At 48.6% G+C, this 13,774-nt stretch overlaps 1 protein-coding gene across 1 annotated transcript; it reads right to left on the reverse strand.

The window, feature by feature from the left end:
- Positions 1–9,695: 9,695 nt before the first annotated feature.
- RASL11A (RAS like family 11 member A) lies at positions 9,696–12,247 on the reverse strand. The gene is given in 5 exon segments (XM_053672819.1): positions 9,696–10,028; positions 10,030–10,404; positions 11,428–11,507; positions 11,613–11,669; positions 12,030–12,247. Coding segments are annotated over 5 exon segments (729 nt in total). The 5' UTR covers positions 12,154–12,247; the 3' UTR covers positions 9,696–9,935.
- Between the last annotated feature and the right edge of the window lie 1,527 nt (positions 12,248–13,774).

A 13,774-nucleotide genomic window follows, 5' to 3' on the forward strand; every position in this document is an offset into this window, starting at 1 on the left:
ACAGAAGTGTCAGCAGTCTACTTGGGCCACCACAACCGTGTATCACAGAATGGGCTGCTTAAACAACAGACACTTCCTCACAGTTCTGGGGGCTGGGAGTCTGAGATCAAGGTGTTGGTAGGGTTAGTCACTTCTTGGTTTCTGGATGGCTGCTTCTCCCTGTGTCTCACATGGTCTTTCTTCTGTGTGTTTATGTTCAAATTTCCTCTTTTTATAAGGACACCAGACAGATGGGATTAGGGCCCAACCCCATGACCTTCTTTAACTGAATTAACTCTTTAAAGGCCTTATCTGCAAATAGTCCCATTCTGATGAGCTGGGGAGTTAAACTTCAACATATGAATTGGAGGGGGATACAATTCAGCTGTAACAGAGAGCATCGTTTCTGGAGCACACACCCACACCACTCTAAGTGTTCGAAGTAATTATCACAGCTGTAGAAACTTAGCACACCCTGGCCATAGCCCAGTGCAGCTTCTCCGAGTCCTCCAAAGCAGGTGGGGGCTGGAGTTGGGGACTGGAAGGTAGAGGCTGGAGATGGGCATGACTGCCAGTGACATTGACCATGCAAAGTAGGTCTCACTGGATTTCAGAAAATTGTTTTTGGTCTCTGCCGCAGTCATGTTACACTGGGCCTTTCAACCTCCTTCAGGAAGAACTTATACAAACAGCCTCTACACTTAATGCTTCCATTTAAAGAATATTTACAACCAACACCAGACTTCTGGTTCCCAAACAAACTCATCATCAGCAAGACCACAACTTTGTATAAACCAAGAGTCCAGGACAAGGGCTCTTGTGCAGCATGTCACGGTCTCTAATTTCCTAGCACAGACAGAATAAGAATACTTAAAATTCAAATTAACTCCATCTCACCTCTGACATCCACCAACTCTCCTGGGGACTGGAGGTCCCCCGTGATCACTTGTACTCCAATATTCTGTGACTTTAGTTAGTGTCATGAAAAGCAACAGAAGCAATGAACACTTTGCTGTTTCTTTCACTCACTCAACAAGTATTGAATTCAAACAACTACTATGTGCTGGGTGCTCAGGCCGGAGGGGTGGGGAGGTGAGAGGAGGCTTCATGAAGAAATGGCATTTGAGTTTGCCCCTGCAGACAAGCTAAGATCTTGATGGGCAGAAGGAATTCCAGGTAGAAGAAACACGTGAATAAAGGCCAGGAAACAGCAAAGACTAACCATAGGTCTGGTGTGAACCTAGAGGGGATTATACCAGGGAAAGTGGAGTTGCCAGTCTAGGTGGGTAGATAAGGTGATTGTGCCTGAGACGGAGAGCTTCACCTGCCATCTTCCCTTCACCTCCTACAGGCTTGAAGTCAGCCTGCAGAGATCAAGAAGGGGCGGAAACACGGAGGAAGGCAGATCATCCTTTTTTCTGGAAAAGGATGGAGAGAGGAATTGAATCAGTGACGATGATAGCAAGGAGCTTTGACTATAAACAGCCTAAGTATTCTTCAGTTGGAATGCACTACAGCTCTGGATTCTGATTATTCTAGTGGGCATTTGGATCAGGGTGGGCAAGTGACTTGACTGCCTATTTTTGAGCATCTCAGTCTGTCACTGGTTGAGTGATTTTGTTTGTATACCATGCACAGGATGAGTATTGTTGCTCACACAAGTACTTCCTTTCAAAGCAGGATGGGTGGAAGTCGAGAAGTTTATGCTGGGCCTGTGATTGGCCCCTGAGACCAAAGTTAGTGTCTATTGCAAGACTGCCCCAGCTCCAGGTGCCCCTAAAAAAGGTGCCCAAGTGAACACGTTGGCTTCCTAAAGTAGACTGGGGGTACAGACAACAAAGAGAGGCGTGTGTGCCTCGCCAAACTGTCCCTTCCGCAGGAAGTTTGAGAGGAGGGATGGGATCTGGGCAGGCGGTACTAGCAGCTGGGTCATCTGAACAAGCAAGCGCCTTCCTGTCCAAAGTTGTCAATCAGGTCAGGAAACTCCTTGCTTGAGCATAGGATTCTGAGTTTTCAGTGCACCCAGGAAACCATAAAGGGAAACTTGTAGAATGTTGCTTCCCTTCTGGAGCTTGAAAAAATGGAGTGGTCTGCTTTGTGCCAAAGGAATGGGCGAGGCACTACCTCTTAAGAAAGATCCAGTGATGCTGTTCGGGTGGGTTGTATTCCTTGCGCCCTGACTTTTCTTCTGAGTTGAGAGCAACTCCGTGTCTCTTTAATTCAACTTTTTCTTCCACCTCGCCCTGTGCTGGGGTTTCTTTTCCTGCATTTCCCTCCCTTCCATACTAAAAAACCATCTTTAACACCTCTATTTCCTTTGTTCTACACCTCCAGGCCCCCTCCTTTCTGTGGGCTCTGCTTTTGAAACATTCCTCCTGCACCCACCACCTGTTGTTCACGCTCCTGCCAGTGCTCTGGTCCAGGGGACTGGAGCTGGCGTCTGGTCTCGCACACTTCTATCGCGCTGCTGCCCGTGCTCGCTCCCTCTGAGGGCTCCTACAGTCTGCACCACAGAGCCTCCCCTTTCCTGGCAGGCCATCAGACTCTTCACGATCCACTTGCTCACAGACTTCCCTCTGCCCTCCCTGGAGCCCTCTTGCCTGTAGCCCACACACCAGCCCAACCAAAGGACTCGCTTCCTCCTTCGGGCTGGGCGCTCCACCTCCCCGCACCCTGGACAAGCTCCTCGTTTGAGTTGCCTGCTTCTCTCTGCTGCTCACTTTAATCCCCCCTTTCATGAAGACCAAAATCTTTTCCCCGACCACCCACTCTGCTCCCAGAGTGCGTTGCTTGTCACTTTTCCGCGGCTCTGTCCATGTATTCTGCAATGTGGGTCTTAGCTTCTCGACAAAAGTACCAGTCTCTTAGGGACACTGTTTATTGAAGCAGCCGGCAGAACAGCTGGCTTGTAGTTTACAACAGCCTCTGGGTAAAACAGTAGTGGAGGGCACAGTCATCTGCAGCCAAGGCCTGACCTGGGTCTCGGCTCTGCCTCTTTCCAATTGTGTGGCCTGGGACAAGTCTCTCAGAGGCTGTGGGCCTGGGTTTATACATCTGCAACCTGGGGATAATAATACTACATACCTCACAGGATCATTGCAAGACAAACTGAGTTAATCCACAAAAACTCTTTGGAACAGTGTCCAGCGCAGGCCACGTGCTTGGTGGATTGGGGGTACTATTATTCTTGGGTCCCACCCGGAATTGCTATGCCAGGGTCTCCGGGAGTGAGCCCAGGGATTTTCTTTTTAAACTAGTCTTCCCAGGCGATTCCACTGCACACCAGGCTTTGTGGATCACTAGTGCCATTCGAATCTCTTGTTTTATAAATGAGGAACCTGAGGACCAGGAAGGTGAAATGACAGCCCAGTTCAAAAATGCCTTGCCTAATCCACTACCTAGTCTACCTTTAATTATTCATGAACCTGAGCAAGTTCATAATGCACCAGTCAAGTTTGATTTTCAATGCCTCTCCCGCCCCGGGGTCTTTGATCTCGTGCGCAGCCTGGAGGGGGGGAACCAGAGCCCACGGACCAGGCTGGCATAGACAGAAAGCCCGGTTTGTGCCGCTGTACCCAGCTCTCACCAGTTCAGCCGTGAGAGGCCCCACCCCAGGAATTGCCATTTCTTTCATTTCCTCCATCCTATCTAGGGTCCTCAAGTTTACAAATAAGGGTGGCCTTGACCATTAGAATTTTCTTCAGTCTGACCATGTTCCTCCAAGGCAGAGAATCTCACCGTGATTTATGTTGGTCAAATATTCTTCTGGGTGTGTCATTCCTCTGCGTGAGATTAACATTCAAGTCAGTTAACTGAGTAAATAAAGCAGGTTGCCCTCCCAAACGTGGGTTGGTCTCTTCCCGTTGAGTAAAGGACTGTGTAGAGCAGAAGGGCTGACCACCCTTCCAGTAAGGCAGCTACTGCAGCCTTAGCTGGGATATCAGTACCTCCCTGCTTTGGGGGAGCAGCTCAAACACCAGTTCTTCCCGAGTCTCCAGCCTGCCACCTTTCAGACCGGAACTGTGCCGTGGGCTCTCTGGTGTCTCCAGTCTGGGACTGCAGATACTGGGATTTCTCCGTCTCCACAGTCCTGTGAGCCAATTCCTTACAATAAATCTCTTCACATATCGGTACATCCTGCTGGTTTTATTTCTCTGGAAAACTGAGAAATACATGCAAATTCAGTAATTATAGTAGCTAATTGCTGTTGCCATTAGTTTTGTTATGCTACGAAGGATGTGACTAGCACATGGTTCCTGACGATGGCCCCTCAAACTTCGTGCAGCATTCTCTTATTGTCCCCATCTGGGGATATATATGCTCGTGAGGAAAATGGACACACACACACACACACACACACACACACACACTCTGCCATCCCGGACCAGACTGAGCGGGTGTGGGAAGGCACTTTTAGCTCCCAAATGTGCACTGTGATGTTCTGCTTCTGGTAACTTCCCACTGGAGTAAACCATTCACTCCCTTAGCCCCTTCCCTACGCTGACATTCAACAACCCTTGTTCCCCAAACCCTGTCTAGCCACCCACCCCAGGTGCTAACCTCCTGCCTCCAGGAGAAAATAGCAGGTTTGAATCCCTGGGGGCTGGGTGGAGGCCGCTTCTCAAGACGCTGATCAGAGAAGAGACTGGGGAGAGATGCGGTCCGTGGGAGGGAGTCCCTGGACACGCTGACTTTGATAATGCCTCCACTCCATCCCCCACCACCGCCCTTGCCCCACCACAGCTTTCAAAGTGGTGGGAAAAACCCCATCCTGGAGAAGGACGTGGCTCCATCAAGTGGTGCTGAGGAGGCTGGATGAAGCTCAGCAAGGTCAGCCCACCCTGCACCCCACCTCAGGGGCAACAGCACCAGGCAAAACACGGGCGTTCACACCCCCTGACTTTGTGTGGCGTACCTGCTTCTCCCTGCAAGTCTGACTTCCCCTGGGTCAGCAGGAAGCATGGGGAGAGCCCCGCCTGGGATCTCACTGGAAAGCTGCAAACAGGAGCTATCGGGGCCCAGTGCCACCCAGGAAGCTCCTTAAAACACAACGTGCCCTCCACGGCTCAGATACACAGCAGCAGGGTCTTCATTTCTCACAGGTTCCTCAGAAGATGAGGCTGCACTGACCTGGACCGGAGGAACAGCCCCGAGCTGAAGGGAATTCTTGGTCCTTCCTGGAGCCAGGCCTCCTGGTGTTCTGGTTAATGTGACATTAGATTGTCATGTGACCCCTCTGAGTCTCGGCTTCCTCCTCTAAAAGATGAGAATGGTAATAGTTAGACCACAAAGGATTACTAAGGCAGTTAAGCATCAATAATTGTTAAGTATTATTACTGAAGGATGACTACTCCCCTGCAGACCTTCTCTTTCCTAAATGTCAGATGGGAAAAGTCACATCTTTCACAGCAACTATTGAAACCTTTAGACTATACAAGCGAGCTCAAGAAGCACTTGCCCCACAAAAACCACCTCATAATGCACCGATGTCCCTTTGAACGAAATAGGACAACTACAACCTACAGGGCATGTTATATATGTCAGATTCTGCCCGGTGGGTAGTGTTTATCTCCATTTGAAGATAAGAAAACTTGCAGTACACTGTGCCCAAGGTCACACGCTCACCAACAGCAAAGTGGGGTTCGCCCCTGGTCTCACTCTGGCACCCACGCAAGGCCGCCTCCTCAAAGCCGGTCAGCAAGCATGTGTTCACTGGCACGAATCCCAAAACTTCCCTATTTCTCCAGAGTTATGAACCCATGTCAGTATTTCCAGGCAAAATCTGTTTACATAAGTAAGCCTAGTAGTTGACATGGTTCTTCTCATTTGAGAACGCCAGTAAGAAATGGCAGGAATATGTCACAGATTTAACTCTTGAATCCGCAACTGAACATAAAAGCATGCTCAAAGGAAATCAGGCTTTACAATTTATAAAGTAAGAAACATCATTTTCTTAATAAGGGTGCTTTCCCACTTTACAGGGTGTTTACTTCTGCTCCCTGCTTTGCTCCAATCTGCACCCTCCCACTGACTTTGTCAGAACACTCAGATTTGGATCCCTCCTAGTTCATCTTACACTCCACAGAGCTCCGCCCTCAAGGCGGGGCCCCCGGAGCCCCTCCCCCCCCCAGCTCCTAGACCAGAAGTGCCGTCTCCATCCCAACATTAACCACGAAGCTTTCCAAACAGCAGGTTCTCAATAAATGTGATTTGAAATCATGAAAATCCCTATTGTGGACACCTGTTTTGTTTAAGCAGCCCTGCTTTCAAGAGTGGGGAAAGGGCCATCGCTGACCATCTGACAGCGAAACCCAGAATACAGATATATATATACATCACTGCGCTGGTGAGTGATACGAAAGTATCATTACGGACTCCTTAATTTCTCTAATGGTTCGGCTTAGCAAATAGTTTCGAGGATCCTGTTTTGTACTGGACACTCTGACAGGCTCTGTGGAGCTAAGAAGAATGAAACTCTTCCCACCCTTTTGGAGCTCATGTTCTACTGGGCAGAGTACATTTTTTCCAGTGTAAGCAAATTTCTACTCTGTACGCTAAAAACTGTTCTGTTATTACAAACTAATCACTGCAATAATTTAGTGCCCTAGCTAACTTAATGGTGTTTGGAAAATAATCCTTTTGGGTTATTTTCCCCTCTATGACATCTTTCTTATTGAGAGTCAAAGCAGTTTAAGACTCGGTAAGCCTTTCAAAATACTTCACCTTTTGGAGACAGATGAAATGGTAAGAGTAAATTGTTAATCATACAAATATCTGTGCATCATAAATTTGAATTTGGTAAATTTCCGTAAGGAGAAATTGAAATTACAACACATACAATGGGGAGAAAAGCTACCGGAACCTCCGATTCAAAACTTAACCGTCATCCTGTCTTCCCCATTTGCTGTTTTGTTTACTGCCGCCTTCCACAGCTGTTTATTTTAATCCATTTCTCCAAACAGATATTAATAAACTTTAGAACTTCCACTGAGCCCTTCACCTCAACACAAGCAAAACAAATTTATTTTCTTCTGTTAGAGTTGATGTATTTTTCCATTATTCAACTCTGCTTTTCATGAGTCTCATGTGAAGCACAGAATGTTTGCAGGATGTACAATCTAGCCTTTGGATCCCATCCATTTCTCCAGGACCACACTGATAGGCACGCTAATTAGATCACTCTGCGGTTTTAGAGAACAGTTAGACCAAGCGTTGGCCGGAGGAGGAGGGACCAGTGGGGGCCTGGGGATTTCAAACACAGAGGGTCTGACGGGGGCAGGGGAGCAGAGGCAGAGGGACCACTGTAGCTCCAACTCCCTCCTGAGGACAGTGGCGATAGGCACACTTCCAGGTGAAAATGTGCACACTTTGGCCTCCCTGCACTCACCAAGTTTTCAGTGTTCCAGGAGTCCCGCCCCTCTCGGTAATGCAATGACACCCAGGGATCCCACAGCTCCATCCTCCCCATTCCTGAGAGGAAGGAAGGAGGGTTCCAGGTGCAACTACCTCTCTAAGGGCCTCCTGGGCACCCACTCAAGCCCGAATCCTCAGACTCTCTGCCATACACACAAATATGGCGACTTCCTGCCCCAACCTCCTCCTGGTAGCTCCCCGCTCTCCTCTCCCATTTCCAGGGCTAGGATCCCAGGACCTTTCCCGGTGTTCCCCAAGCACTTGATCCCCCAAGTGACCCGCTGCCATGAACAGAAAGCTGAGGAAAGAGACAACAGGCCTTGAGGTCCCTCCGAGACCAGGGAGCCCGGTCCTGTGCTAGGCCGGTTCTGGAGCCAGAGAACAGAGGAAGTTGTTTGTGGTGCTGAGGACAGGAAGAATACCACGTGGAGTGCTTTCCTCCTGACCCCGCAGCCTGCTGGGGCCCCTGCAGGCTGTCACTCCCCTTGGAACTGCCCTGTGACTCATCGTTGACCCCTCCGGTCCACAGTGTGCTCACTTGGAACTCAATAACAGGCTGCCTTGGGACATCTCTTGAATTGTTCTTTTGCTGTCACATTATGACCGAACTTTTTCCCATGGGATGTTTGACTTCAGCTTCTTGAAGGCAGAGGACCCCCTGGCACGGGGTGGCAATCTGGGCCAGCTGTGAGTGTAGCAACGAGTAGGAAGATCAGATATTCTCGGGTCCGTGCTTACGTGTGGTAGGAAGCAGGAACGGACAGTGATAGAGGGTATCATTTTGTTCTGAGGGTATGCAAATGAGCAAGGAGAATTGGGCACTTTTAAAAAGATAGTGGAATCTCAAACAATACTTTTTTTCCCTTAAATATGTGGACACTCCTTTAGACACAAATCATCTAATTTCCTAAATTCCTCATGCCACTTTGCATAGGCAGATGCCCCCGACTACAGGGAACAGAGGTGTAGCCGTTCCAGTCTGGACAGAGGTGTCCTGAGAAGGAAGGATAATGGTCTGCAACGGCCATTAGCTGCCACGTGTCACTTTCTGTTGCTGCTAATAAAGAACTTCAACTACTCAGAAGGTCTTCTGTCTTTGTTCTGCAGAAGCGACAAGTTCTGTCAATGTAATCTCCCATTATTGTCCCTTGGAACCAATAAATAACACATTAGTCATTTATTCATCAAATATTTACTGAAAATCTATCACTCCATGTGCAAGCCCTGGGCTAGAAGCTTGCAATACAAAGTCATAAAATGCAGTCACTGCCCTTGGGCGGTGCTCCTTCCAAAGGAGATGACAAATAGCTGCATGACATGGTTGGGTTATAACACAAATGCAAGGAAAATAGAAGAACTCAGAGAAGGCACCTCAGAAGCTGAATGTGGCACGTGACTTAGGCCTTGGTCAAGGACTTAGCCAGCCTTCAGCTGGAGAAGAAGAAAAAATATTCAGAGCAGAGGTAATAGTTCATGCTAAGGCAGGAAGGTGTGAGAGAGCTTTGCGAGTACTGAGAAAGACGGACCATTCCGTGGGAATGGAGGGGTGTGTGTCTTGGGTGGGTGGTGCGTGTTTTGGCAGAAGGTGACGCTGAAGCTGCGGAGGTGGCGAACAATCTTGGTGCCGTACCTCCTTTATATTTTGTCCGCTAAATAAGGGGAAACTAGTTGAGGTTTTTCAGTCAGGGAAATAAAATGATTAGGGTTGGTTTTGGTAAGGTTGTTCTGGTGCGAAGAAAGAATTAGACAGCTGTCATTCCAGAAGCCAAAAAACAGAGTCTTGCCTATACTGGTAGAAGCCTGAATTAAGGCACAATGATGCTTTAGAGAAAAAAAGAGATAATTGGCAGATTGAATACCAATTAGGGAGACAGAGAGGGAAGCAGGGTTTTTAGGCAACTCCTGGATGGTAGAGTGTCCTTGCTGACAGAAATACTGGAAAAGGTTGTGGTTTTTTTTGTTTGTTTTTTGTTTTAATAAGGGTAGGAGGATGAACTTCCATTGGTACCAATAAATAATATTATTCATGTTTGTGATTTTCAGCCCCTGGTGCACAGTGAAAATCACATGATGTTAATTTCATGCCTGTGGCAAAGTGCCCTAATTAAAGACATCTTAAAGTTATTCAAATCTCTTTCCTCCTCCACATACTTTCCTTTCTCCCACAACAGATTTCCTCCACTTAAACCCCTCCTGACAGAGAGACACCAATCAGAGTTCAGACTGAGGGCAAGCGTGGAGCGGTTCTGGGCTCTGGTGCAAGTATGATTTCTATAAAAAGATATTTAAGAAACAAGGCAAAATGTTGCCATTTTGCCTTTAATGGAAGAGTGGCAAGCAGTTACAGTACAAAAAAACACATTTTATTAAAAACACAATTCCAACCTCTAGGCAATCACTGAGTTTTCAGAAATACACATACACTTGCAAACCAATAGTTTGTATAAAAATAAACTCTGAACATGTGATTAAAAAGGGAGACCCCCAGTCTTCTCAGCTGCACCAGTGCGCAATAAAAAGAAGGCAGTCTCTCTGAGGTGGCTTTACCCCAGTGCAGACGGGGCTTTGACTTTGGAAGACAGAGCCTGCTTGAAGCGCCTCTTCAGGTCTTGCATGTTGGGAGAGCGTGGCCGAGGGAACGACGGAGGCCCTTCTCCTCTCCCCACTGAGGCTGTGCAGCTTGCTCACTTCTTTGCATAGATGCTGAAACACATCACAGACGTCTTCATAGTTTTCGCTGGTGGAAATTTCAAGGAACAGGCTGCCCAGCTCATTGGCTAGTTGAACACCGTCGTCAGTCTGCACCTGCCGGGCATGCAGCAGATCCCTCTTGTTGCCCACGATGATGACAGGGGCCTTTGAGTCAGGGTGGACCTTCCGGATGTGCTGGTAAAGGGGGCGAATAGACTGGTAGCTGTCATAGTCTGTGATGGAATAGACCAGCAGAAAGCCCTCTGCCCACTGCACCCATTTGTCCAGGGAGTCGGCCACCTGCATGAGGTTGTCTTGGACCTGAGGAGATCAAAGGGAGCCTGATCAAGGAAGCCCTCAGTGGGCGAGGACTGGAAATAACATAAAAGTAACCCTTGAACAATGGTTGAAAAAGAAATCACTAAATATAGTTTTCAGATTCTGCCCAGCTTCTGCAGAGGAGGTTTTTGATGCAGAAAAAGCAAATTCTCAGGCAAGTTCCCTCTCTGGGTTATTTTATTAGCTGTTACCAATGCATTGTTTTTAACCCCTTGCTAGGCAGGTAGTCTGTGGTAAACCCAGGCTGACTGGAGAATGACATCAATGAGAACTTTCAAATCAGAATGTCACAATTTTTAGGGAACTAACCTCAGAAGAAGAATTGAATATAAGCCAAGATAAATATCTATTCCCAAAACCCATAAAAATATTTTTAGCACGTCCTTCTTGAGAATGTTCCAGAAATAAGTTCTTTCTTTCTGTTCTTCCACAAGACCTTTCCTCCCTGGAAGGGAGAGCAATTAGTAACTTGTTAATCAAGTTACATTCCTGACAGGGTGCCAGGGGTGTCTGACTGCAATGGACATGAGGGGACAGCTAGAAGCAGAAGCTCTTTGGTCGTCCTTGCTAGGGGAGGGACCCCTCTCCGGAACCCCACCCAGACTGTTTTGTTAATGCTTCCATCATCCAGCTCAGAAAGTGGTGGTGAGCCCCATCCCAGTAGCGATGCCCTAACACCTTTTAGAAGAGACGTTAAGCGCCTCTCCTTCTCTCCGAGGCGGCTGAAGGGAGGAAGCTGCCTGTAACCGTCCAGTCCGCGCCCCCTCGGAGGGTTTCTGCAGCCCACTGACCAGCCCCTCCTGGGTTGCCCACTGCTCCATCTAAATGCACAACAGAAATTAAAAAAAAAAAAAAAAAGAAAAAAGAAAAATACCCCCCCCAAAATAAATAAATAAAATAAAATAAAAATAAATAAATGCACGACAGGCACAACAGGCCTGTTGAGACGTCTTGCTCACGCTCCAGAGCGACCTCGGTGAGGGAAGGGAAGTTCGCCATCCTCACCTGGATTCCTCCGGGGGTGTCCTGGATCTGCAGGGACAACTGGTCTCCCTCGACACAGACAAGCCGGGAGTACAACTTGCCTGGAGAATGAAGGGGAGTCTACTTTTAAATTCTTACACTCTCGGCAGGACAAAGAAAGTTGGAGCATGCAGCCACAAAAGCGGAGGGCACGTAATTATTCTAACCTGTATTTGGTTCATAATCCCCAATGAATCTCTTGGTCAGAAAGCGTACAATCATTGCTGAAAATGAAATAGTAAAATCAGCTGAAGGACTCGGACAAGACTGTCAAACCTCGACCCTCTGGAGGAGAGGGAGGGATGAGCCGCGGACTCTGCAAAACCCAGAGGCGGTCCTCGTGGTCTTTGGTGGCAGGGACGACGACAGAGCAGGCACCATCCCGCGTTCTCCAGCAGGTGCCCAAACTGCCCAAGCCCTCCAGTGGATGCCCCGGGAAGCCGCGAGAAACCAGGCGGGAGGGGACGTCCGCTTCGTCCCTGGGTACTGTCCTCCCCTGCCACGAGCTCCTGCTCTTCCCCAGCCCCCAGTGGTCCCGGTCCGGCGGGGCGGTCGCCACCCCATGCGGTCCCCTGGACACTCACCGCTCTTGCCCACGCGGCCGGCGCCCAGGACGGCCAGTTTGATGTCCCTGGGCAGGAGGTAGTCGGAGGAGGACTCGGGGATGGGCGCGAGCAGAAAGTGCCCGGACATGCTGGGCGGCCGCATGGACCACGTCCCGCAGCAGAAAGCACCAGCTCCCCAGCGGGGCCTCGGCCACAGAGGGAGCGGCTGGCGAGCCGGAGCGGGTGGACTCGGGGCGCGGGGACCAGTCGCAGGCAAGCTGTCAGCGCTGCAGGCTTTTAACGGGCTCCGCCGTCTGGGGGCGGGCCTTTCGCTCCTCCCCTTCCCCCGCCCTTCCCGCAGCGGAGGGGGGTGTGGAGCAGAAAATCCGGGGGCCGTCATCTCTGCTGTGCGCTCGGCCGGAACCTGCGCCGCTCAGGGCTCCCAGTGCCTAGAAATACAGCCACCGTCCTGGGAGCTCAGGCGAGGCCTCTCTCCAGGCTGTGCCTGCAGAGCCCAGGTGGCCCCCTTCGCTAGTCACTACACTACACTAGTGGGTGAACCAGACCAGAGTTAGGAGCTGGGGGATGAAAGGAAAAGGAAAAGCACAGTTGGATGGATGTTTCTACAACAGCAAGAGGGAGAAATTCCTGTCGAACTTCGCCTTTTATTTTCAAAAGGCGGTAAGGGGTGGCATTAATAGAGAAAAGGGGAGGGAGGGTGCCACGTCCTCTTCAGCCATGTTGTCTGACAAGGTCCGGGCATGGAGGACTCGAGTTCAAGAAATTCGTCTCCCCGGAGGAGTACGTGGCATCCAGAATGGGTTAACAATTGGCTGTTTTATTTTAATTATCTTACTCTTGCTACTGAATATAGACATTGAACCGTACTTATTCCTGTGAAAATCACCCAAGAGGAGGGAACAGTTCAGGGGAAAACATTAGTATTCCCCACAGAACTGCCCAAAAGGATGGAAAAATCCCCACAGATTCCCCTCTCCCTTATACAGGGGAGTACCACGGCCCGGGTAATATAATTGTTAACCGTAAAGGAAAACATGTCAAGTTGTATAAATTACCCTGGTTTGAGCAACTTAAAGCGATCAGGACCGCCAATGGTGTACCAGAAACAAGAAAAACAAGTTAGATCTCTTAAATCAACAGTTAAGGCCAGGTAATAAAGAACCAGGTTATTGTTGCAAACACAGGTTGTGCTGCCAACAGTTGAGGGAATGGAAGAACAGATTAGAAAGACTTTACCACAACTGTTCCTTACCCACAGATACAAACGGTCTTCCAAGAAAACAAGTAAAAACTATATAGACCCACAGCCCAGGGATACGGTTGGGACGGTTGAGATGCATCTGCAAGGCAGAGGCAACTGTGGCTGGATTTCCTGTCTATCTCTCTTTACATGTTTGTTTTGGTGATCAAAAGGTGCTGGGATTGTTAGATGCCTGTATTTCAGGTTCATTGATTAGCATAATTCCAATGTAGTAGTATAAAATAATTTATTGACCAGAGAACAAAGTCCCTGTATGTTTAAAAGTTGTTGGAGTAATGGCGCCTCCTTTACCTTGAATGAGAATATATATCAATTAGACAGGCAAAGAAATAACAAAAGCTGGCTAGTTATTACAAACTAAACACGTAGAAACAGTTACTAAAGAGTCAGAGTTTATAGTACCCAGAGAAACATTTTAGACAGAAAAGGATAGATAGCTAAGTTAGACATCACAAAGGCCTTATAATAAATCTCCTATTACCTCTACTCAATCTAGAATATC

Source organism: Artibeus jamaicensis, unplaced genomic scaffold, assembly GCF_021234435.1.
Source record: "Artibeus jamaicensis isolate MK-2021 breed Jamaican fruit bat unplaced genomic scaffold, CSHL_Jam_final contig_793, whole genome shotgun sequence".
NCBI lineage: Eukaryota > Metazoa > Chordata > Mammalia > Chiroptera > Phyllostomidae > Artibeus > Artibeus jamaicensis.